General features: G+C 35.4%; 1 protein-coding gene across 5 annotated transcripts in view; it reads left to right on the top strand.

The window, feature by feature from the left end:
• Window positions 1-23,280, top strand: part of ZFPM2 (zinc finger protein, FOG family member 2) — a 503,464-nt gene that overhangs the window by 118,504 nt on the left and 361,680 nt on the right. For all 5 annotated transcript variants that reach the window (XM_050802222.1, XM_050802221.1, XM_050802224.1 and 2 more), the window contains one exon: window positions 7,689-7,790. In XM_050802222.1, coding sequence (XP_050658179.1) covers window positions 7,689-7,790 — 102 coding nt within the window. The remainder of the gene's footprint in view (window positions 1-7,688; window positions 7,791-23,280) is intronic.

The following is a 23,280-nucleotide window of genomic DNA, read 5'->3' as shown; positions in this document are numbered from 1 at the left end:
AGTTTATCAATAAAGTCAATTTCATTTAAATCAGGAAGAAGCTTGGGTTAATATCAAAATAAAGTTATATTTATAACTTTTTCATGAGAATAAATATATTGGAAGGAAAGAAGCAAGTCTCTCTTGTGAGAAAAAAATAGTTTCTTAAAAGTAATTCAGAGATTTCATATTTGATTAAATTATTTTAATCAGTTATTTTTCATTAGTAAAAAGCATTAAAAAATGAATTATGTCAAAACATTACCATAAAAATAAGAACTAGTTTTCTGACATAAAGTTAGAAGATGAAGAATCTAAAAGTTGGAACATTTTGACATTTTATTTATTAAATAGAAAGAATGTGCTGAAAGCAATTAATTAGCAAATGTAATGATATTGCCGTAAGTTATGGTAAAAAGAATGAAACTAAAATCTAATTTTTTAACTGGTCAATGAGCAATGGTAATTGATTAACATTTGTATGTAGTTGATTTTACTAAGTGCCAAGTAAAATAGTAAACCGTAGGGAAAAAATAATGCTTATAAAATCAAATCGGTAAAACATTTTATTTTAATATGCAAGCGGCTGGGCACGGTGGCTCACGCCTGTAATCCCAGCACTTTGGGAGGCCGAAGCAGGTGGGTCACCTGAGGTTGGGAGTTTGAGACCAGCCTGACCAACATGGAGAAATCCCGTCTCTACTAAAAATACAAAATTGACCGGGCATATTGGTGCATGCCTGTGGTCCCAGCTACTTGGGAAGGCTGAGGCAGGAGAATCACTTGAATCCGTGAGGCGGAGGTTGCGGTGAGCCGAGATTGAGCCATTGCACTCCAGCCTGGGCAACAAGTGCGAAACTCAGTCTCGGGGGGAAAAAAAAAATTATGCAAGCATAATGAAGAAATGGGGCTTAAACATGATAAGGAGAAAGCAGCTGTCAGAGCACATCCTGCAATCTCTGTTGCTTGCCATGTAGTTGACTTTGACGGTAATGTCCTAATAAGTTAGGGGCATGGTCTTTGGAGTCAGACTAACTTGGCATCAAATCCTGGTTCTGCCACTTACTAGCAGTGTGCCTGGGCATCTTTCCACATCTCTCCCCTTTGGTTTATTTTTCTGAACTATAGGAATATGAATACATAGCAGAGCTGTTGATGTGGTGTTTATAAAGCATTTAGCGATATACCTAGTGCTGAGTAGTGCTTGAGAGATGATATGTTTAGATTTAATATAGAATCTGATCTTGATGACATGATCTATACCTTATTCATCTTTATGATTTCAGGATTTTGCATATAGCAGATATTGAAATGAATATAAATTAAATTCTGATCCATTCTGTTTTCCACATCCAAATTTATCATTTCATATGAGATTCTTTTGTTTTAGTCATCTTTCTTTTTTAATTTGCATTCTTCCTTTAAAAAATATGATTAAATAATTAGAAAGTTTAAATTATTCTTTCCTCTCCAAATTTTTTTTATTAATGTGATATATATTGCATACACTTTACCTAGTTTTATAAGTAGCTTAAAAGAGGTACAAACTGTAATTTATTTTGAGCTGTTAAATGTGTATACTTAACTACTTTTGTAGTGCTTCTTTAAATACTCTGCAATACTTATTTTCAATATCTAATTATTTGTAATGCATGAAAAAAATTAGAGCAAATCATTCAATGAATCTAGGTTATCATTACTACCAAGTTGAAATCTAAGCTCTACAGTTCTGATCTGGCAGTTAAGTGACATTTAATGAAAGCTTTTTAATCATATGAAACTACTAGTTCAATCAACCCCTGAATAGGTTGAATTACAATATTTTCATCTTGCCATTTTCTTTTTCTATCAGATATTGGATGAGAATGATCAGGGGTAAATTTGGAATATATGCACGAAGGAAAGGACTTCACTCAGTCAGCCATTAGACAGTTGAAGTATTTTTCAAACTATTTCTTTAGTATCTTAAAACGTCTTCTGGATTATACTCTTACATCATTGAACTATCTGGTTTCACCACCTTCAAGCTGCCATGTTTCCTGCACAATAACTTAATTACCATAATCTTTCTCCTATGGAATTCTTTGGGAAGGTAGCTACCATTTTTAATCTTAAAAATTGTTTCTGGCTGCGAGTGGTGGCTCACGCCTGTAATCCCAACACTTTGAGAGGCCCAGGCAAGTGGATCACCAGAGGTCAGGAGTTTGTGACCAGCCTGGCTAACATAGTGAAACCCCGTCTCTAAAAATACAAAAATTAGATGGGCATGGTGGTGTGCACCTGTAATCCCAGCTACTCAGGAGGCTGAGGCAGGACAATCACTTGAACCCAGAGAGCGGAGGTTGCAGTGAGCCTAGATTGTGCCACTGCACTCCAGCCTGGGTGGCAGAGTGAGACTCTGTCTCCCCCAGCAAAAAAAAAGAAAAAGAAAAAGTTGTTTCTAGTCATGTAGCCTCAGGATATTAAACCTACAAAATTCAATTTCACATCTTCAAATTTTCAGATATTTATTGGTTTCTTCCTCCAAGAAACTTCTGTGGCATCAAGTCTGGGTTTGTTGTCATGCTGTGTGCTCCTGTCCCATCATGAACTTCTCCCCTCAAAGCACTTATCACACCGGCTTGCAATTCCCTATTGATCTGTCTATATCATACATTGGTCTATATGTGATGTTTGAGAGAAGTCCTTTGTTTTATATTCTCAGTGCCCAGCACAGTGCCTGGCCCTCAAAAAGCTGTGTTTTAATGAACTAATAAAGAACACTTTGTATCACTTCTGTGTAACAGAGGTGAACGTTTATCAGTTCAACTGGATCATTTTCTTTAAGTTCTAATTTTTGTGGTAACTCTGATTAATCAGCAATGTATTCTTCCAGACATACTCCTTTCTATTTTTTCTCATTGTTTTTTCTTCCAAAAATATGTAATTTGCCTAATAAAGTATTTTGGGGTAGACTTACCCATAGTCTCACAAAAATTGGGAGAGAGAATGTTTGAGAGATTAGTGTTGTTACGGATGAGTAAGGGAGAACTCAAAAGACCCAAAGTCTGACAAGGTGCGCTCATAGGAACTTAGTCAATATAGGTTGGTTACTGTATTTGTATCACAGGGTCATATCAGTCCCCCCACTGAAATACCTCCAGTGCATCTCATTGCAGTCAACATGAGGGTGGAACTCCAGAATTCATTATATGACTTCTTCATGGTCAGTCTCTTTCTATGCTTCTGATCTCTGAATTTCTATACTTTATGTCTTACCACTTGGAATTATTCATGAACTATCTTAATTGTAGGTTTTTATCAGTGACTACTGCTCTCATGCATATTGCCTATTTCCCCAACTAGATTATATAGTCCTCAACAGAAAGTACTCTTTGTTTTTCTTTTTCATATTTCTCATTGTATTTTCAAAAGTGTGTGTGAGTAATGTTCATGATTGGTTGAATTTTGCATGGCACCATAGGTTTCCAACAACTAAAATGTAAAAGTAAGATGCAGGAAGGCTTACTCCTTTGTGTGAATCTAAGGACAATACAGTTAATACCTGAATATAAAATAACTTCTCTAAGTGGTTCTGCTTAGATTTTATTCTCTGTGATCTGGGCCCTTGGCTATATAATTTTTAACAGTGTGGCTTCATGGTTGCTTGTTAATGGGTTGCTCTGGGATTATTATTCAGGTGTTCACGGTTCTCAACTGGAGGAGAGATGTAAAGAGAAAGGATGTTTTGGAAAGAATGCCAGACTAACAATTAGGAGACTCAAATTTAATTTCTAAACTTGTACAAACTGCTGTTCTTGGTGACCTTTATGATGCCATAACCCTACTATCCTGCTTGTTGGGGAAAGGAGATTTACATAAAACTGCTTCAGTATGCCACCCCTGTGATGTGTGGGAAGCACTTATTGCTGGAACATGAGATTTGGGGAAGTTCCTTATGCAGAAACTAATATGGTAGCTGTAAGGCCATGGATAAGGTATTGACCCTATCTGTGCATCAATTTCCTGAATAGTAAGTTGATCTAATTTGGGCTACATGATTTCCAAAGTCCCCTCTGGTTCTAAAATTCCTGTGTTTCAAGACTCATAAGGAATGAGAAAAGTGCTTGCAAGGGGTGGATGCTATTTAAAAACTTTAGGGTATATTCTCTATTCTTTATCATTGGGGAGCATGACTCCTTTTGTATACATCCCTGAATTAGCTCCCAGAGTGAAACTCCATTCAGTCTGTGGAAATGTAATCAAAAGGTCACTCATCTAAGTGGTAAATAGTTGTGTGGATTCTAGCCTCCATGAAAAATTAAGTGTTGGAAAGGTCAACATTTCTCCAAATTGGGTCAGGTATCCCTAGTGGCACTCAAGAAGATTAAGATGGTACACTGATATTTTATTAAATAGCCTTGAATCAATGGTAAAAAAGTTAAGTTTCTTATATTCTTTGTATATCAGTGAGAATGTCTCAATTTCATATTACCATTTATCACTTAAATACTCCTCTAGTACTTGCTACTCTTTCTAATACAAAGCAATGAGTTAGAAACTCAGAGTCTAAATAGACATGGTAGCTAGCATTTAATAGTATTATCCGTATTTTTGTTAAATCTATTTTTGTGATTACTTTCTATTTTTGGCATGTGATACTGATTTTCCCTTTGTAGTAATGATAAACTTTTTGATTTTCATATATGTTGTTTGTTTTTAAAATATATATTTTTTAAATTTATGAAATAAGTTATTAAAAAGTGAGTCAATTTAAAGAAAGTGTCACTCAAAATATTGCATACATGGTGACTGGCCCCAGATCATTAAAGTAGCATAAGAAGTTGGGAGGAAATGGAGTGTATTAGTAAGAGTCCATCAGGAAACTGATGATGTGGTCACTGGGTTTAACTAAAGGGATTTTGGTGAAGGGATAGTATACAAGGTGTGGGCAGGACTAGGGAAACAAACCAGGATTGGGAAGCATCTAAGTGTTCACCGTAGTCAGAAGCTTAGCACTTCTGGTCTCAAAAGACACGAGAGAAGATGCTGATGCAGGTGCAGGAGGGCACCATAGAACAGGAGCTCTAATTCTGCGATACAGTCACTGCTGGCAACTGAAGACCATCAAGAAGGAAGGGAATAAGGGATGAATACCTGACCTTTCTCCCCTCCTACCTCTGATCCTCTGCTATGCTGTCAGTGCCTCTGGTGGCTGAATTCAGAAATCAGAGGCCAAGGGAGCTCCAGTGTTGGAGTCTATAGTAGAGTTCAGGATCCCTGGGTCACAAAGCAGGGCCTAGAAGGAAGAGAGTGGATTGGGGCCAGCAAGAAGGGGCAAGCAGAGAATGCCAGGAGACATTAGGGTTCTCCACCAAGACTAAGGTTGTGATTCTAGTTATGCCAGTCTGCTAATTACATGACATTAGTTCACTACTTACATGTAGGCAGGGGTGATATTCAAAGACTACTGATAAGGCCTGGGATCTGACCAATCCAAATGGATACCATAAACCTTCTGCTCACCAGGCTTTCATCCCATGGTTCCTGGATTGAGAGAAGCTTTCATCCCATAGCTTCTGGATTGAGAGAAGCAGGAGGAGTCTCGGTAGAGAAGGGCCAGAGCAGGTACAGTCAGGCAGAAGGGAACTTGGTTAGTTCAGGGCTAGCATCTATGTAACCTGCAAAAAGGGGCACAGATGATAAACCCTTTTTTGTTCCTGAGCCTTTGTGCCTTTATGCTTGCTAAGACTTGATCTTATTTGTTTTAAAAACGTTTTAAAATATTGTTTTAAAAACTTGGACCTTACCTTGCATTTTCATTTGTCAACTTACTCTCCTTAATTGTGTTTATATTTTCAAAAAGGGACTGTCTTTTTCTGTAAATATGATACTGCTCCTACCACAGTTTCTTAAACATAGTAGATGCTCAATAAATATATTATGGAGGGAATTTCATTGGTATTCGTTCTGATAGTTCTGAAAGGAAAAGATAAATCAATTTTCAAAAATCTTTCAATTTCAGACATGAGATTCAGTGGTGTGGTTTATGTATTTTATTCTTTAATATCCACCAGAATCCATGCACTCTGTTAAGTAAACTGAGTTCAACAGAGCTGACCCTGGGTTTCTACATTCCTTCTCCTTACCTTTATTCCAGTTTTTAAATTTATTTTATGAAACTACACATAGAAATGAAAATAAAATGTATGGAATTTTAACTTCAAAACTCATATTAACGTCACATTGTGTCATTTATCATAATCATGATTTCCTGAAAATTCTGTATTTTCTAAGTTACTTTGAAAGTTTTTAGAAGGTCAATGTATTTTTTTTTTTTTGTATAATCATACGAAGATTTAAGTAGTATTACAGAGTTGGGCACCTATATGGAAAATAGTTATTGGATACTTCAGAGAAAGCCAGATAGGCAAGCAATTTAATTTTAAAATCTTGGCATTATTCACTGGGTGCGGTGGCTCACACCTGTAATCCCAGCACTTTGAGAGGCTGAGGCAGGTGGATCACTTGAGGTCAGGAGTTCAAGATCAGCTTGGCCAACATGGTGAAACCCTGTCTCTACTAAAAATACAAAAATTAGCCAGGTGTGGTGGTGGGCACCTGTAATCCCAGCTACTTGGGAGGCTGAGGCAGGAGAATCGCTTGAACCTGGGAGGTGGAGGTTGCAGTGAGCTGAAATTGCACCACTGCACGCAAGCCTGGTGACAGCGAGTGCGACTCCTTCTCAAAAACAAGCAAACAAAAAAACAAAAACAAAACAAAAAAACTTGGCATTATTAAATTCAAGGCATAGTTGCTGTGATTTTAATTTTTTTTTTCTGTCTTCATATTTTCTTGTTATTTTGTTTTTATTTTATTACCATTTATGGCAACATATTAGTTAATATTTTAAAGTATACATTGTGTTAAAGTGGATTACTTTTCCTTAAAAGCAGCACATACTTTGCTACATTATCACTTAAAATGAAGGTACTCATTAATTAGACTTTTTACTTTTAAAATATGGTTGTATCCTTAAGGTTTCTCCTTTGCCATAACTTTATTTTTGCTCAGAATGTTACTGCCTTTTTAATGTGAAAATGATGGCATACAATTATAGAAACTAGCGTATTTATTCAAGCAAAAGTATAGCTTTATAGTTTCCTTTATTGTGAGGAGTTGAGTCACTGGCTAATCATTTAATTATGGCCTTTTATACTATATTTTTAAAACAAATAAGACCCAGTCTTAGCAAGCATAAAGCTGGGGAAAAATTAAAATGTTCTTCAAAGTAATCTAAATTCAACCAAAACCATAGATATGTCTTATTCTATGATCTTTATTTATCTGCATCTTATCTTTAGAAAAGTTACAATTTGGAAATAAATGAGTTAAGTTTTTCTATATCAAAAGTATTAGAAAAAAATATAAACTGCAATTTCATTTTCTTCTTATATATATTAAGAACTCCAAAGGAAATTTTACATGGAAATGTTTTTTATTGCTTATAGTACTTAACTTCATTCATTTATTGATAACAAATACTGATTGTCTTTATTGTGAAGCCACAATAGATATCAAAATAATCATGAACATTTATTAGTATAATGACAATATGTATAGCAAACCTGTAATTAGATATATGATAAGGACAGCCCTTAATGAGGATGTGAATGTGAAAGAGAGGGCTTTGCTCATTTTCTTTCTCTCCTTGTGTCGGTGTTTTCCAGGTGATGATGAAGGAATCCAGGAGACAGCAGAATCAGATGGGGACACACAGTCAGAGAAACCGGGGCAATCTGGAGTTGAGACAGATGACTGGGATGGCCCAGGTAGGAGAGAATATTTAAAATTCAACCATCTTTACTACTGTTAGAAATACACATTTTTCTTTTTTTCCTGAACATTAGTTAGCTTGCAAAAAATGTTTTTGTGTGTTCTGGTTATTATAAGAGCATTTAAATATAGATTATTATTTTAAAAATACTTTTTAGATTTTTGTTACATAAACTATAAAAACCAAAGTGCTACCACGGCTTGAAGTTTCCTTCATTTTTTTCTTTCATCTTCATGTAAAATTAGTCAATTCTACTTGCTTCTTTGAACAAAGGATTTTTAAGCTACATCCAAATTTAAATTGGGCACAATATTAAAGCTTAGAAACAAGAAACAATAGTACTTCAAAGAGTGATCATTTTCAGTTTAGTCATGTTTTAAGTCATAGGTTGAACCTCAATACATATTTAGAAGTTTAGAAAATATCAAAAGATGCCCCCTTTTGATCTAAGGTTTGGGTAACATTTTCATTTTGATGAGTAAAATTACACTTGATTTTAAAGAGCTTAACATTTAATCATTTAAAGAAAAACAAAAACTGATCAAAATACTCCACCACACAAATATAAATGTATGTAAATATGTAACAGTGAAAAGAACTCTGCAGAAAAAAGTCTTTACATTTGGTGCCAAGTAATTTACAATTGATAGTATATTTTTAAATGGAGACTATTATATCATAAGGCTTAAGAATATAAGTGAGTTCTGAAATAGTTTTAGCCATAATTTCCAAAGCAGTAACATTTTTCATTAAGAACGATCCCTATATTTCAATCACATTTTCACCCTTGCATGACTTTGCAAATTGCTCTCTGCTGTACGTGAAGAAGAGAGGAACTCCAGCAGTAATTTTCTGAAACCAGCAGCTGGAAAATATAATGCAAACAAAAATGAAGATAGAGTATATCTGATTATTATGATGTCATTTCTAATGTTATTCATCATACACACAAATGTTTGTATTCTGTATTCTATAACATAATGCTATACAAGATTTTAGATCAAAAATGTATTATTTTTAAAGTACCTTATTACCACATTTTAAGAGTTTAAAGGAAAATGTAGCCTTCTGGCATTTTCACCTTGTGGCATGATGCTTCTTCTCAATGTGGGGAAGGATTCCCTTGATTTAATAATAAAAAAAAAAAAAATAGGAAAAAGATTTTTGGAACATCTTGGTTTTGTCATGGAGGTTACCTTTAACTTAAAAACAGTGAGTGAACTTTTATATCTTATAGTTATTATTATTATTATTATTTTTGAGACAGGGTCTCACTCTGTTGCCCAGTCTGGGGTGCAGTGGCATGATCTCGGCTCACTGCAGCTTCTACCTCCCAGCCTCAAGTGATCCTCCCACCTCAGCCCTGCAAGTAGCTGGGACTTCAGGCATGGACCACCACAACTAGCTAATTTTTATATTTTTTGTAGATACTGGGTCTCACCATGTGGCCCAAGCTAGTCTCAAACTCCTGAGCTCAAATGATCAGCCCGATTCAGCCTCCCAAGGGAATTACAGGCATGAGCCACTGCGCCCAGCCTCTTATAGTTCTTTTTTTTTTTGAGACAGAATCTCACTCTGTCGCCCAGGCTGGAGTGCAGTGGCATGATCTTGGCTCACCGCAACCTCCACCTCCCAGGTTCAAGCGATTCTCCTGCCTCAGCCTCCCAAGTAGCTGGGACTACAGGCGTGTGCCACCATGCCCAGATAATTTTTTGTATTTTTAGTAGAGATGGGGTTTCACCATGTTAGCCAGGATGGTCTCGATCTCCTGACCTCATGATCCGCCTGCCTTGGCCTACCACAGTGCTGGGACTACAGGCATGAGCCACTGTGCCCAGCCATAGTTCTTTATTCATAGAATTAAGTATGTATATGTTAATTTAGAAGCGTTTTTACATTTAAAATTAAATTATATGGTTTTTTAGATATGCCTGCTTGCAGAAAGGTACATTCTGCCTTACTCTTACAATGGGGAAAATTTGTGGGGAGTGGGTTTTTATCTTTGTTTATGTCTGGGGCCCATAGCTTTTCCAGTGACTTGGGAGTAAGCAAGCAAATTTTAGGGGATAAAATGCCAAACACAGGCTCTACACCCAGTGCTACCTTTTTCAGGAAGCTTTTCAACAAATAAAGTTGTATTTGTGGCTAAAAAAAGAGAGGGAGAGAAAGTGAACAAGGTGAAGAATTATGCTGTCATTCAAAGTGAAGAATTTTCCATTTTCATTTAAATTTATCAATGTATTTAATTTAATGTTGTTTTTATTTATTTGATATTGGTAAAAAAAACTTTATACTCTTTTCTGGGCACATGTGGTTATGACAAAACTTTGAAGAGAAAATACATGACTCTAAGCAGGTATGCCTACAAAAAAATTGCTTCTTTGTCTATTATAAAATGAGTAATAATTTTTTCTCCATACATATTTAGCCAAAAAAAGGGTTTTACTATTATAAAACTCCCTGAACTGAAGTTGATTCGTAACAAAATAATATCCATTTATTTACTTTTCACGGTAGAATATTCATTAATTTCCTTTAATCAGATTTGGGAGAAAGTACGGGGTATTTTGTGTTTTGGCTATTGCATAAACAGCAATTACTTCGATGTTACTACCGCAAGTTTTGTTAGTAATGAAACAGTATTGGCATTTTCCAACTGTAGTCAGGAGAGAAAATTGTGCAACTTTTAGTAATAGTTTCCAAACATATTAGAAAACGGGCTTTACTGATGGTTACCCCATTTACCCTGATATGATTATTACACATTGTTTTTCTGTCTTAAAATATCTCATATGCCCCATGAATATATACACCTACTGTATGCCCACAAAAATTAAAAATTAAAAAAAAATAGGCTTTAGATTCCATGGGTTTAGGTTCAATTCTGGATTTAATACTCACTAGCTGGGAGATGTTTGGCAAAAAAATTGGAATTTTGGCAAAAAAAAAAAAATTGTTCTCTCTTTGCCTATATCCTCATTTGTAAAAAATAGAAAATAATTTTAACAACTCTTAGAGAATTAAATCAGATCATATACATAAAATGCCAGTGATGTACTATTGTGGCTTTGCAGTTGTTGAGTCTTGAAGCAGAACTTTTTAAAATTCTTCTTAGAGTTTCTAATGCCCAGTAGTACATCTGATGAAATAAAGAGAAAAGTTTTGTTATACTGAGTTGAGCCACAAATTATTGATTAAGATATGAGGTGCTGAAACAGATTTGGATTTCAAGGTCTTCTAATTTTAAGGTTCTCCACCTCAGTTCTGACATCAACCTAAAAGAGATGGTTTTCTCTAAAAAGAGAACAGAATCAAAGGACGAGGAAATTATCTAAAGAATTTGAGGCATAGAGCTGACGTCATTTAAGATGGATGGATCAGGATTTATCTTTTTTTTTTAAGAGTTGAATTGATGATGACTCCACAACCTTTCTTGATGGCTGAATTAAATAATGAATCAACTCCCATCTGAAGTGTTCCATTTTATCAAATGCAGATCCCACAGTGGAAAGTACTTTTTTCTTATGTTATTCAACTAAAAGATATGTTTTGTTATCACTATTGCTCATACCTTTGTTAGCTGTTATGATTAAGTGTAACCTAAACAATCTTTAAGAAAATTATCTTACAGGTAAACGTTTCTGTGGTGGAATTCTTTCATGTTTAAATGTTTCTGATTCCTATTTAAGCATACTTCAAGTTCCTATGAATCTTTCATAGTTTGAATGAAAAGCTAGACACACACTAAGCTAGGAAGGTTCAGGCCAATATAAAAGTCATTATCTCATTATTTCAATATCTCTGATATCTGTTTTTTAATGTAATTGTTCTTTCTTGCTTATAAAATTTTACTTGGACACTTCTTTGCTTGGAATCTAATTCACAGAACATTTACTTTTCACTATTCTGGTTTTTCATCTGTATTTGCCCATATTTTATTTATAACATCTGTCTTCTTTTAAGTAAACATCTTTTCTTTTCTTTGTCCTCACAAATTTTATGTTTTATCACTATCACAAGTTCTTCATTTACCAATATTCTTATACGTCTAAGTATTCAATAAATCTTTATCTTGCATGTATTGTAATAATTGTTTAGAGTACTTGGGAGAAGTTCAAGGTGTAACATGATGCTGTCCGTATTCTCATTTTTTGGATATCATTCCCCTCCTGTAGGCTTCTTTAATTATTCATGTACCATATTTGAGTCACTGATGCAATAATTAAGCATCTCATAGACTGGAGAGTAGAGTATGGTTTAAACTACAGAATGAAATGTACAGATTTTAGATTCTGGCATGTTAAGTTCAGAAGTTCAGGCCAAGCTTCAGTTTCCTTATCTTTAAAATGGGAATAATAATAGCTTGAAATAACGTGATGAGGATGAAATTTGAAAGAGATGATATTTACAAAGTGTCCAGCACAGAACTTGGGAGAGAATAGGACTTGCTAAATATGTGAGTGGTCTTCCCTTACCCTAGGACTGAACTTTGTTAAACAGTTTTCACTCCATCCTTTCAGACAGACCAATGGTTGGAATGTTGACCTTATTTTGAAAATAGTGTTTACATCCCTAGCGATCTTAAGAACCACATTCCATGACCGAAGTCTGTTTTATGTACTTGTATTTAGGAGACTAGGGAAAGAAAACTTAGGTAAATCTTTTATAAATCTGTCATCTACCTTTATGAAACAAGCACCTTAAAAGTCACATCTTACTTACATCAACTTTCAGTGTGCTAATTCTCTGAATTACTTTATTAAAACATAGTTACTTCTTTTTGCACTTGGGAATAGTGAAAATCTGATTTGTCTGGTACAATATTGAATGAAATCTTGGTCTTACCATCAGGCTTACAGCAGCTATAATTGAAACTTCCAGGAGCTCTAATAAAGGAAAATATCATGCTACTTAAATATGCAAATAAGTACGTGTACCCCCCCCCCATAACATGTCTTAATGCAGACATACACAGGTATAACATTTTGAGCAGGTATTCAGATTCTTTGACACACTTTTCAGGATAAGTATATACCTCTATTTAAATAGATTTTAACATTTATATGTTAAGCTTTGGGTCATTTCAATAAAAATGAAGTAGAAAATCAAACACTATATTGATGATTCGTGAATTAATATAATAAAATTTGTAATCTTTTTTTGAATTATACATTTTCAAATATTAAAACTTGCTTTTACACTAATAAGTCAGAGTATGCATCAAAGGTAAATTATTTTGGGGTAATGTCATGAATGGAGAAGACCAAAAACATCCCTCTGTTTATATCTTGGCTCTGCCACTTATCAATTTTGTGACGTTGAGCAAACTATTAACACTCCAAGGCCTCAGTTTCCTTGTTTGTAAAATAGGGCTAATAATAATGACTACCTCATTAATGAGATTTAACATCTGAAGCATGGAGCACAGAGCTTCCTAAGTGCTCAATTAATTACTCTTAATATTACTTTTACTATCATTTCAGCAATTGTACCTGTGTGGCCATTACAATGCCTTACATGTAATAAGTCCTTGTTAAACATTAGCGCAGTGAGTTAATTTGGCAAAATGATTTTGCAATGTAAAAGTCATTGTAGGATTATGTTAAGTATGTTCCATTCAATCTGACTTAAAACATGATTCAATTCAATAATTTTTAATGTAAATAAATTTTCAAAAATAAATGTCTAGGGCAAAATCAGACCTGTCTACTTGTTGCATCTTGACTAAAAATTGGTCAAGGTATCTGTAAATAAGTTGCTTTATACAGTTGCTGTTCAACATGATGGATATAAACAGATGATCAGGCAAGTTCTGCTTTGTACTTTAAATTAAACTAGTAAGATGATCACTTTTGCATAAAGTGAAACTGTAGCCAGAAGACCACTATGAGATAGAAGCACACACTTAATGATACAGCTTTTTCGCCCTCTTTACTAGTCCAAAGAAGGGCTTGAAGATTACAGTTCTGATTTCGTTTCCTTTTTGATTGGGAAAATGTGGTAGATATAAGATCTGGGAAATGCCATTTGAAGTAAATTAACAAAAACCTATGAAACATAGTTAACCATAGATATAGTCTGACAGTAAGAAGAATATTGTGAGAAGCGGAGGAAATCCTAGAATGACTGTGTATTACTCTGACAGTGAATTGGTATTATCTCTGCTATCAGATAATGCAGTTATCATTAATTTTCACATTTGCATTTCAATCTTTGGAAGGAAATGACTCTTGCCGGATGAAGATAAGAGCTCTGTACCACTATAATGAACCATCATTTTATCTCAATGCTTTGTGTCCATATGAAAATGAGGCAGAGAGGAGTGTGTGTGTATGTGTGTGTGTGCTCACATGTGTGTGTATGGGGGGGTCAGGAAAATATTATAGCAAAGTGTCAAAAACTGGTACAGACTTTTGAGCCCTTTGTGAAACAAGAGGGGGTAAAAAATAAACCTTTTGTAGTGTCGTTAAGTGGATATTGGATTAAAAGATGAAAGCCTGACTCTTTGTAGAACAGAATGCCACAGGAACACGGTCAAAAAGTTCTCTTTTATTCCCTACTCCAATTTGCACTCTCATACAGAATTAGGACAGACATAAACACAACCAAAAAGAAAAGAAAAAAAAAAAAGTAGGTTGGATCACTGTTTGGAAAGGCAGCTAATGTCTTTGATTCATAAACAACTTTATGAAGTATATCAATTTATTATTACTATTATGATGATTTTACTTCTTCAGCTGTGTAAGAATGGGAACTAAGTATATTTAGATAGTGGCTTGTTTTAGAGTTTGCAAACATCTAATTTGTTTACATAAGTTAAATTGAGAAATTCATGTTAAAGATAATGAATTTAAGATAAATTTTCTTTGGACCTTTTCATTGCAGTGACCTTTTCATGAGACACAGTACTGGAAAATGAATACAGTGCCAAATTTTATGATTATCTTATGGTCCCCAAAATATATGACAATTCACTATTTGCAGTAGAAGCTCCCTCAACTAAACTACAATTTCTATCCCTCTCTAAAACTTACTGATTGAAGCAGTTTTTGTTTCAGTTCTATACCACCAAATTTATATGTTCAAATTCTAACCTTCAGTGCCCCAGAATGTGGTATTCTTTGGAAATAGGGTTGTTGAAGATATAATTGGGTAAGATGAGGTCGTAGTAAAGTAGGGTGGACCCTTGATCCAATATAACTGGTCTTCTCTGGGAGACAACGCAGGAGAATGCCTTGTGGAGATAAAGGCAGAGATCCCCATGATACTTCTACATGCCAAGGAAAGCTACAGATTGCCAGTAAACCACCAGAAGCTAGAGGAGAGAGGCATGGAACAGATACTTCCTCACAGCCCTCAGAGGGAACCAATCCTGTTGACACCTTGATCTTGGACTTCTAACCTCCAGAACTGTGAAACAACGAATTCCTGTTGTTTCAGCCACTCAGCAAACTGATACAGGACCCAGGAGTTAGAAAGAAACGATGTGGGCAGTCACTTGTATGCTTCCTAGGCATACTTTTTACTATAATTTTTACTTTATTTTAAATATTGTCTAAACCAATGAAATACGTTCACACAAAATATATTATTTCTATGGAAACTATGTTGAAACCTTCAAAAGACTGGATAAAGGAAAATCACTAAAAAATGTAGGTATGGTCAAAAAAACTTTGAATAATTTGCGAGAAAAATCTTACAAAATATTAAAGAAACTTCACTTAAATAGCTTTGCAAAAGCTTTTACATCCTCCATTCTAATGAAACAAACTAGAAATCATACATGAAGAATGTGAATGCTGTTTATACAAGTGAAACACAAATTGGTTGGTCTATACAAAATGTCTAGACCCTATATGAAAAGTTTGATGCTTTTATGTATTATAAAGTAAAATATAATGCTTATAACACTATTTTAAAAATATTTCTATGGTTTGGCTATTTTGATTAAATAACCACTACCCACCCCAGTTGTGTTCACTAACAGGGTTTTACTGTGTTCCTTCTCATTGAACCATAATTCAGCTTAGAATGCATCTCAACAGGGCACTTTAGAAAGACACTACCCATCAGTAGGAATTGGTATATAAGAAATATCTTTGCCATTCCTTTTATAATCTCTATTATTGAAATGTATGCACTGTCCAGGCACAGTGTCTCATGCCTGTAATCCCAGCACTTTGGGAGGTCTCGGTGGGAGGATCTCTTGAGCCCAGAAGTTTGAGACTAACCTGGGCAACATGGTGTAACCCTCATTTCTACCAAAAAATTTAAAAAACAGTAGCCAGACCTGGTGATTGGCACCTGTGGTGCCACTTGGGAGGCTGAGGTAGGAGGATTGCTTGAACCTGGGAATTTGAGGCTGTAGTGAGCTGTGATCCTGCTACTGCACTCCAGCCTGAACAACAGAATGAGACCCTGTCTCAAACAACAACAACAAAACAACAAACAAACGAAACCCAAAATTATGCATTAAATATGTATGTTGGACGAGGGATTATTGGCATTGATTTCTTTGTACCAGTATTGTGCTCTGAAAATATATGTGAGAGTAAATTGACTCTCGTATCTGGAAAGCTGAGAGAAAGAAGTAAACCTGTTTTATTTTTATTTTGTCTGGTTTTAAAAAGAACTTAAGTGGGTTTAAAATATAAGTAAAGATCAACACAATGATATGCATTGGAAGTAGTTTAAAATCATGAAAAATAAAATAGATGCATAGAGATATATACAATTTGATATTAATGTGCCACAAATTTGGAACTAAATTACTAGAAGGATAATATTGACTGAGGACACAGATAAATTAGTTAGGGCAAGTTTATGTTTTCAGCTACATATTTAGTATCAACTATATGCAACACTCAGTGTTAGGCCCTAGGATATATGGCAGTACATTAACCAGAGTGGTCTCAACTTCAGAGAGTGTATGTTCTACCAGAAATTGAAAATTGTTTTAATAATGATTCTTGAATGCTTATTGCATATGTGATAGCTGTTCTCTAGAAGTAACTTAAATGATATCGTAAAACTATATTATCTGTGGTGGGGCTAGCCCAGTCTGGTGGGAAGAGATTCAGTAATGATTCCTGTGAGGACCAATCATTTTTAACTTAATTTGTTTTTATTTTTATTTTTTATATTTTAATATGCAAAGTTTTAAACATCCGTCAAAGAAGAGGGAAGAGTACAATGAATTCCCATGTACCCATTGCCCAACTTCAAAAGTTATCAACTTTTAGCTAATCTGGTTTCATCACTTCCTTCTAAATTTTTTTTTCTAGAGTTTTGTTTTGTTTTGTTTTTCTTTTTGAGATGGGGTCTTGCCCTGTCACCCAGGCTGGAGTGCAGTGGCGCCATCTTAGCTCACTGCAGCCTCCGTCTCCTGGATTCAAGTGATTCTCCTGCCTCAGCCTCCCTAGTGCACCACCACACCCAGGTAATTTTTTTTAATTTTTATTAGAGATGAGACTTCACCATGTTGGCCAGGCTAGACTCGAACTCCTGGCCTTAGCCTCCCAAAGTGTCTAGAGTATTTTAAAGCGAGTTTCAGAAATCGTGTCATTTCACTCATAGGTTCTTTGATAGTCTCTCTAATAAATGAGGACTTTTGCTTTAAACAAATATCAATATAACACATAAAATATCAATATAACACATAAAAATATTCTTAATATTATCTAAAGTTCAATTCATTTTCAAACTTCCCTACTTATCTCAAAAAATGTCTATGGTTGGTTCATTGGAATCAGGATTCAACAAAGATCCACCTATTGGTTTATATGATAAGTCTTTTCGAATGTATAGCAGTCTCTCTCCCTCTACACTTAACCCCCACCCCCCATACACACACTTATTTGTGGACATGAAATTTCTCCTGGAGTACTTTTCATGTTCTAAATTGGGTAGATTGCATCCTGGTGGTGTTGTGTAGCATGTTCTTCGATACCCCACATTTCTTGTAAATTGGTTGTTAATCTAGATCCTTGAGTAAATTCAGGTTTACTATGGTGGGCATCAATACTGCATACACGTTGGTGCTTTTTACTGCTTTATATCAGCAAGCACATAAAGACTGGGTGCCCAACTGCATGCTCCAGTGCACTACCAGTACAAGCGTGTGATGTACTGTGCGGTGGGAATGCTCACATGTACTGTCGCTCCAATTACACTTGTAGTGATTGTACAGTGTATCTGGTGGTTTAGGTGTTTTCAGCCTGATCCGATGTTTGTCAAGTTTCTGATCATCTTTTCCGTAGTAATTATTGCCAGGTTCCATTGTATCTATAGGATTTGCAAAATGCTGATTTTCACATTTTGCCATTGTTTGTCTGAATTTATTAGCTAAAATTATTATCTAAAATTGTTATCTTAGGAAAATCTTCCCTTCTTCTATTTGGTTTTCCTTAAATACTGTTCATAAAGAAAGGGGAGGATAAATGCATCATTCTCATTATTTACAAATTTGTGGAATAGTGAATTGGTGCCTTCACCCTCCAAAAGTGACTAAGACTTCAGGGTGGTTTCTGAGACCTTTTGACATGAATGAACATAATAGACTTTGATAGCCCATTTTACTCCTGGCATGATAAAATGTCAGAGGTTCATCTTGTTAGTTTTCCGTTCTAAACCTGGGGTGAGCTGTTTCTCCAAGGATCATGGGTTACTGTTCCTGGGATTTGGTACAAGATGAGCATCTCAAATCTGAAAATTCAAAATCCAAAATGCTGAGTACATGGTATTCAAAGGAAATGCTCATTGAAGCATTTTGGAATTTTGATTTTCTGATTTGGGATGCTCTACAAGTAATGCAAATATTCAAAAAAATTTTTAAAAATGTAGAATCCAAAATATTTCTAGTTCCAAGCATTTCAGATAAGAGATACTCAAACCTCAATCTAGGTAAAAGGGGTGTAAAGTATTTATTTAAATTAAGGTCTGAGAGAGAAAAAGGCATTATTAGTTGGACAGAGCATGGGAAGGGAGTTTGAGCAAAAACTGGGATTAGAATAACCTGGGCAGAATATGCAGCATTTTCAAAACCCTTGTCATGAGAAGGAAGGTGAATTCAAGGCCATTGTGGTTCGAGCTAAGAACGCCAACCAAGAGAGTGGTGTAAGAGGAAGCAGGGTTCAGATTCTTCAGTGCCTTATAGTCTGTAATACTATTGTTGGATTTAAACTCGAAGCCAACCTGAAGACATAAAATGCAGAGAAGTCACATGCTCATATTTGCATTAAGAATAAAAAAAGAAAGGACACTGATGACTATGTAGAGAGTGGACAGAAGGAAGTAAAAATTCACTGGCCTTATCAAGAGGTCACAGTGGCTTGTAGAGAGCGCTTTATATATTTGTTAGTGTCATTATATGTGGCTTTCTCAATGTAGAATATTTTGACACCATTTACTGAGGTAAGGAAGACTGAAGGAAAGGCATGTTCATGGAGTAAGATGATGAGTTGGATTTTTAATATGGTATGTTTTTTATTTACTTGAGATATCCAAATGGAGCTGTTGAGTAGAACATTGGTAATATAGCCAGGAGCCTGAAAGAAAGGTCTGGGGTAGAGGTATAAATTGGAGAGTTAGCAATGTACTCATGGCAGTGGAATTCTTGGGAGAAGATGAAATTGCCTAGTATAGAAATATAAACCAGAGGGCTGCAAAACAAACCTCTATTCCCCAGAGATAGGAGACAGAAATTCCCTATCTTTAGGGGAAGGATAGAGGAAGAAGAGTCATCGAAGAAGACTGATAAGCAATGGCCAGAGAAGATGGGGAAAACCAGGAAAATGTTTTTTGTTTTTTTTTTTAAAGAAGGAAGGGGCTATGCCTGGCTTAAATGGTGCTGAGAGGCCAAGATGGAGAGTTAAGAATTTCCTTAAATTTAGTGACATCCAAATATTAGTGATTTTAACTGGAACTATTTCATGGAGCTTTGGTGGCAGAAACGGGACTCTGGTAGGTTCAAATGAGAGGGAAAAACAAGCACATGGAATCAGTTGTAGTAAACAACCATCACTGATAAATAAACATGTAAAATATTTATTGTCAAATAAATATACAAAATAAATTTTATTGGTAAATTAATGTATAAAGTACTTAGATTTCTTTAAAACTCTCTGGTAATTGAATAAAATTATTCATTATCATTTACCTCTTATTTTTGCCTAAGAATTTTCTAAACTGAATTTAGGAGTATGCTTCCAGAGAAATTTGTATTCATGTGTTAAAACTACTCTGAATCTACTATCCATTAACTTTATTAAATTGTTTTAGTTTTTATTTTCTGCTCCTACAATATATTCAGGTTTTCCATAGTATTATTTCTTTACTTGTTTGTTTGTTTTGAGATGGAGTCTTACTCTGTTGCCCAGGATGGAGTGCAGTGGTACGATCTTGGCTCACTGCAACCTCTGCTTCCTGGGTTCAAGTGATTCTCCTGCCTCAGCCTCCTGAGTAGCTGGGACTACAGGCTCGCACCACCATGCCTGGCTAATTTTTTGTATTTTTACCTGTGACAGGGTTTCACAGTATTAGTCAGGACAGTGATCCACCCACCTTGGCCTCCCAAAGTGCTAGGATTACAGACATGAGCCACTGCACCCGGCTGCGTTATTTCTTTTAAATTTCATCATTTCTACCTTTGTCTCTCAATAACTTTGGTTTATCAAATAGCTTATGATTATTGTGAGGTTTATCACTTTTAATGTACTTGATATGTTACATTTGCTAACAATAAATTATATAATATACATTTGTACTATGCATTTGATATGTTAGAGGTATGCCTTCTTTTTCAGTAGCCAAACAGATAGCCAGTATGTCGTTATTGTATTTTTGTTGTTGTTTTTACCTCAGTAGCACATTTGGACCTTGAGCATTATTATATCTTTGTCTTTATAATAAACTCATGCACTTGTTTCTAAGATTGATACTTGGAGCTTGCAACTTATTCACTCATAAATATGACTTACATATGCTTTCTAGATTTTGTACTTCTTCTCCTGCACCTTTGTAGACCTACATTGAATTAATTAATTTAATTAGTTCAAACGTTTATTGAAGAAGAACTATGCAGTAGGCTCCAAGGATCAAGTGATGACTTAGTCTGCCTTAAAGAGCTCATAGTACAAAGGAGAAGATAGACAAATGATGAGATAATTAAAACACATGGCTGCGGGTACAGTGATAGAGGCATTTCCAGTGGGCGGTGTGATGCTGGTGGTAAGAAATGATGCTGATGAGGTAACACAGGCAATAATGATCTCGTCAAGCAATCCCAAGGGAGTGATAAATTCACATCGGACCCACATTAAGTTGTTACTCATAGATAGAAAATGTTTGTTTGTTTTTTGCCAAGTCTAATTCCATAGCATGTGTGGTAAACATGCTTTCATTTTGCCTGCAGAGAAGCCTTCACTTCCCAGCTAGACCTGCTACCTGGATGGCGCTGTCCTTCCTGTCACTCTCATACCTGAGGAAAGGACAGACTCTCTGAAAGACAAGGGAAAATACAGTTTCCTGCAGGCAGAGAAGGGACTCCAGATTTAGACATGAGGCTACCTATTGAAGATGTGTTACATCTACCAACTATATAAAGGCAACAATAAAAGGGTTTGGTAAAAGATGAGCAAAGAAATCTAACCAGGGCCTCTGGTGGCCTTACTGGTCTTACCTGGTGTTCGGAAGTAAGGCTGACTTGGCTCTTGGCTGTTGGAGGTTTTTGGAGAGTTTGAAGGGAATAAGAAAGAAAGCCTCAAGGGATGTCCTTTGAACTTCTTGCCTACAGCAGGGTCTTTTTGACAGAATTCCCATGGACCGTGTATTAGGTGTAGTTAAAAGAAAATTGCAAAGTGTTGCATGTTTTCAAATTGTTAAAAATTTAATACAAGGTCACATACAAGGAAGCAAAGAAAAGAGCATATTTCATCTTAAACATTCCTTTATCTTTGGGTAAATACACAAAGAATCAAAGATTCTTTTTTGTTTTCATGGCAGAGATCAGTTGAAATGAACGTTACACTCCATGTAAAGACAGTCACAAACTTACTGATGGAATGAAAATTTAAAAAATTCATTTGTTTTCCTCCCATTACCTTTTCCATATTAATCAATGCAGATTGTTACATTTTTTAACATTGTGTTAATAATATAAACTAAAGTGAAAACAACAAATAGACAAATATATTCTATCAGGGATGGAGACATGTTGCCACTTAACAGAATTAAGTAGGCTGTATGCCAAATAATATAAAAATGATCAAGTATCTGAAATTGACAGTGCATATTTTCAGTATGTATTTTTAATAAGCAATGCATTGTTTCATTTGACATTACTTTTAGTTATATTTTCTCTATAAAAGCAATTAAAAGAAAAGCAAGCCAAAAGAAAAGAAAAAAAGGAAGAAAGCATTTTCCATCTTCAGAGTCTTTGCTCTTTCAGTTGTTTTTTTAATTAGATGTTTTCCAGAACATTATCATATTCCTTAGTAGAGAACATATTTTTTTTATTCTGTAAGTTGAATAAGGGGGACATCGGGTCTCCTTGCCATTAAACAATTATTATAGTAATATGATTAAAGCAACAGTTTCTTAATAGGGTGATAAAGGAAAAAAACTTTAAAGAAATTATTCTCACCAATTCTAATGCTATAACTGGGCATGAAAAATATTCTACAAACCGTTTTCTTATTATTAAAGAAGTCATTTGAATGGCTCTTCTTTTTTTCTTTCTCTGAGACACGGTCTCACTGCTTCACTCAGGCTATAGTGCAGTGGTGCAGCCACAGCTCACTATAGCCTTGACCTCTTGGGCTCAAGCTATTCTCCCACCTCAGCCTCCCAGAGAACTGGGACCACAGGTGTACACAATCATGCCCAGCTAGTTTTTTTTTTTTTTTCGTTTTGTTTTGTTTTTATTTTTGCAGAGATGGAGTTTCACCATGTTGCCCCAGCTCAGTAATTCTTGTTAGTTATGCAAATATAAGGCAAATAGGAACCAGAACCTTCCAAACTGGGTGTGTGTGTGGTGGGTGGGGAGGGTGCTTTGTGACTTTGTGATAAATACTCCCTGTCTAGGAAATCTCAGAACCCTGGAAGGATGTAAGAGACTGATTGGAATATGTACCCTAGGGGCTCTCTCTGTGGTGGTCAACCAAACTCCACTACGTTTCCCCCAATTTGGGGTATGTATTGGCCTGCTCAGGCTGCCATAACATAATACCACAGACTGAGTGGATTAAACAACAACAGTTTATTTCCTCATGATTTTGGAGGCTGGAAGTCCAAAATCAGGGTATCAGTAGGCTTTGTTTCTAGTGAGGCCTGTCTTCCTAGCTTCCAGATGACTGTCTTCTTGCTGCATCCTCGCCTCACTTTTTCTGTGTATGTGAGGACTCCTGGTGTGTGTTCCTCTTACAGGGATAGCATTCCTATTGGCTTAGGGTCCTCCCCTTATGATCTCATTTAACCGTAATTGCCTC

Source organism: Macaca thibetana, chromosome 8 (genome assembly GCF_024542745.1).
Source record: "Macaca thibetana thibetana isolate TM-01 chromosome 8, ASM2454274v1, whole genome shotgun sequence".
NCBI classification, from domain to species: domain Eukaryota; kingdom Metazoa; phylum Chordata; class Mammalia; order Primates; family Cercopithecidae; genus Macaca; species Macaca thibetana.
Note: the sequence above shows the minus strand (reverse complement) of the source record. Positions and strands in the feature narration are given on the sequence as shown.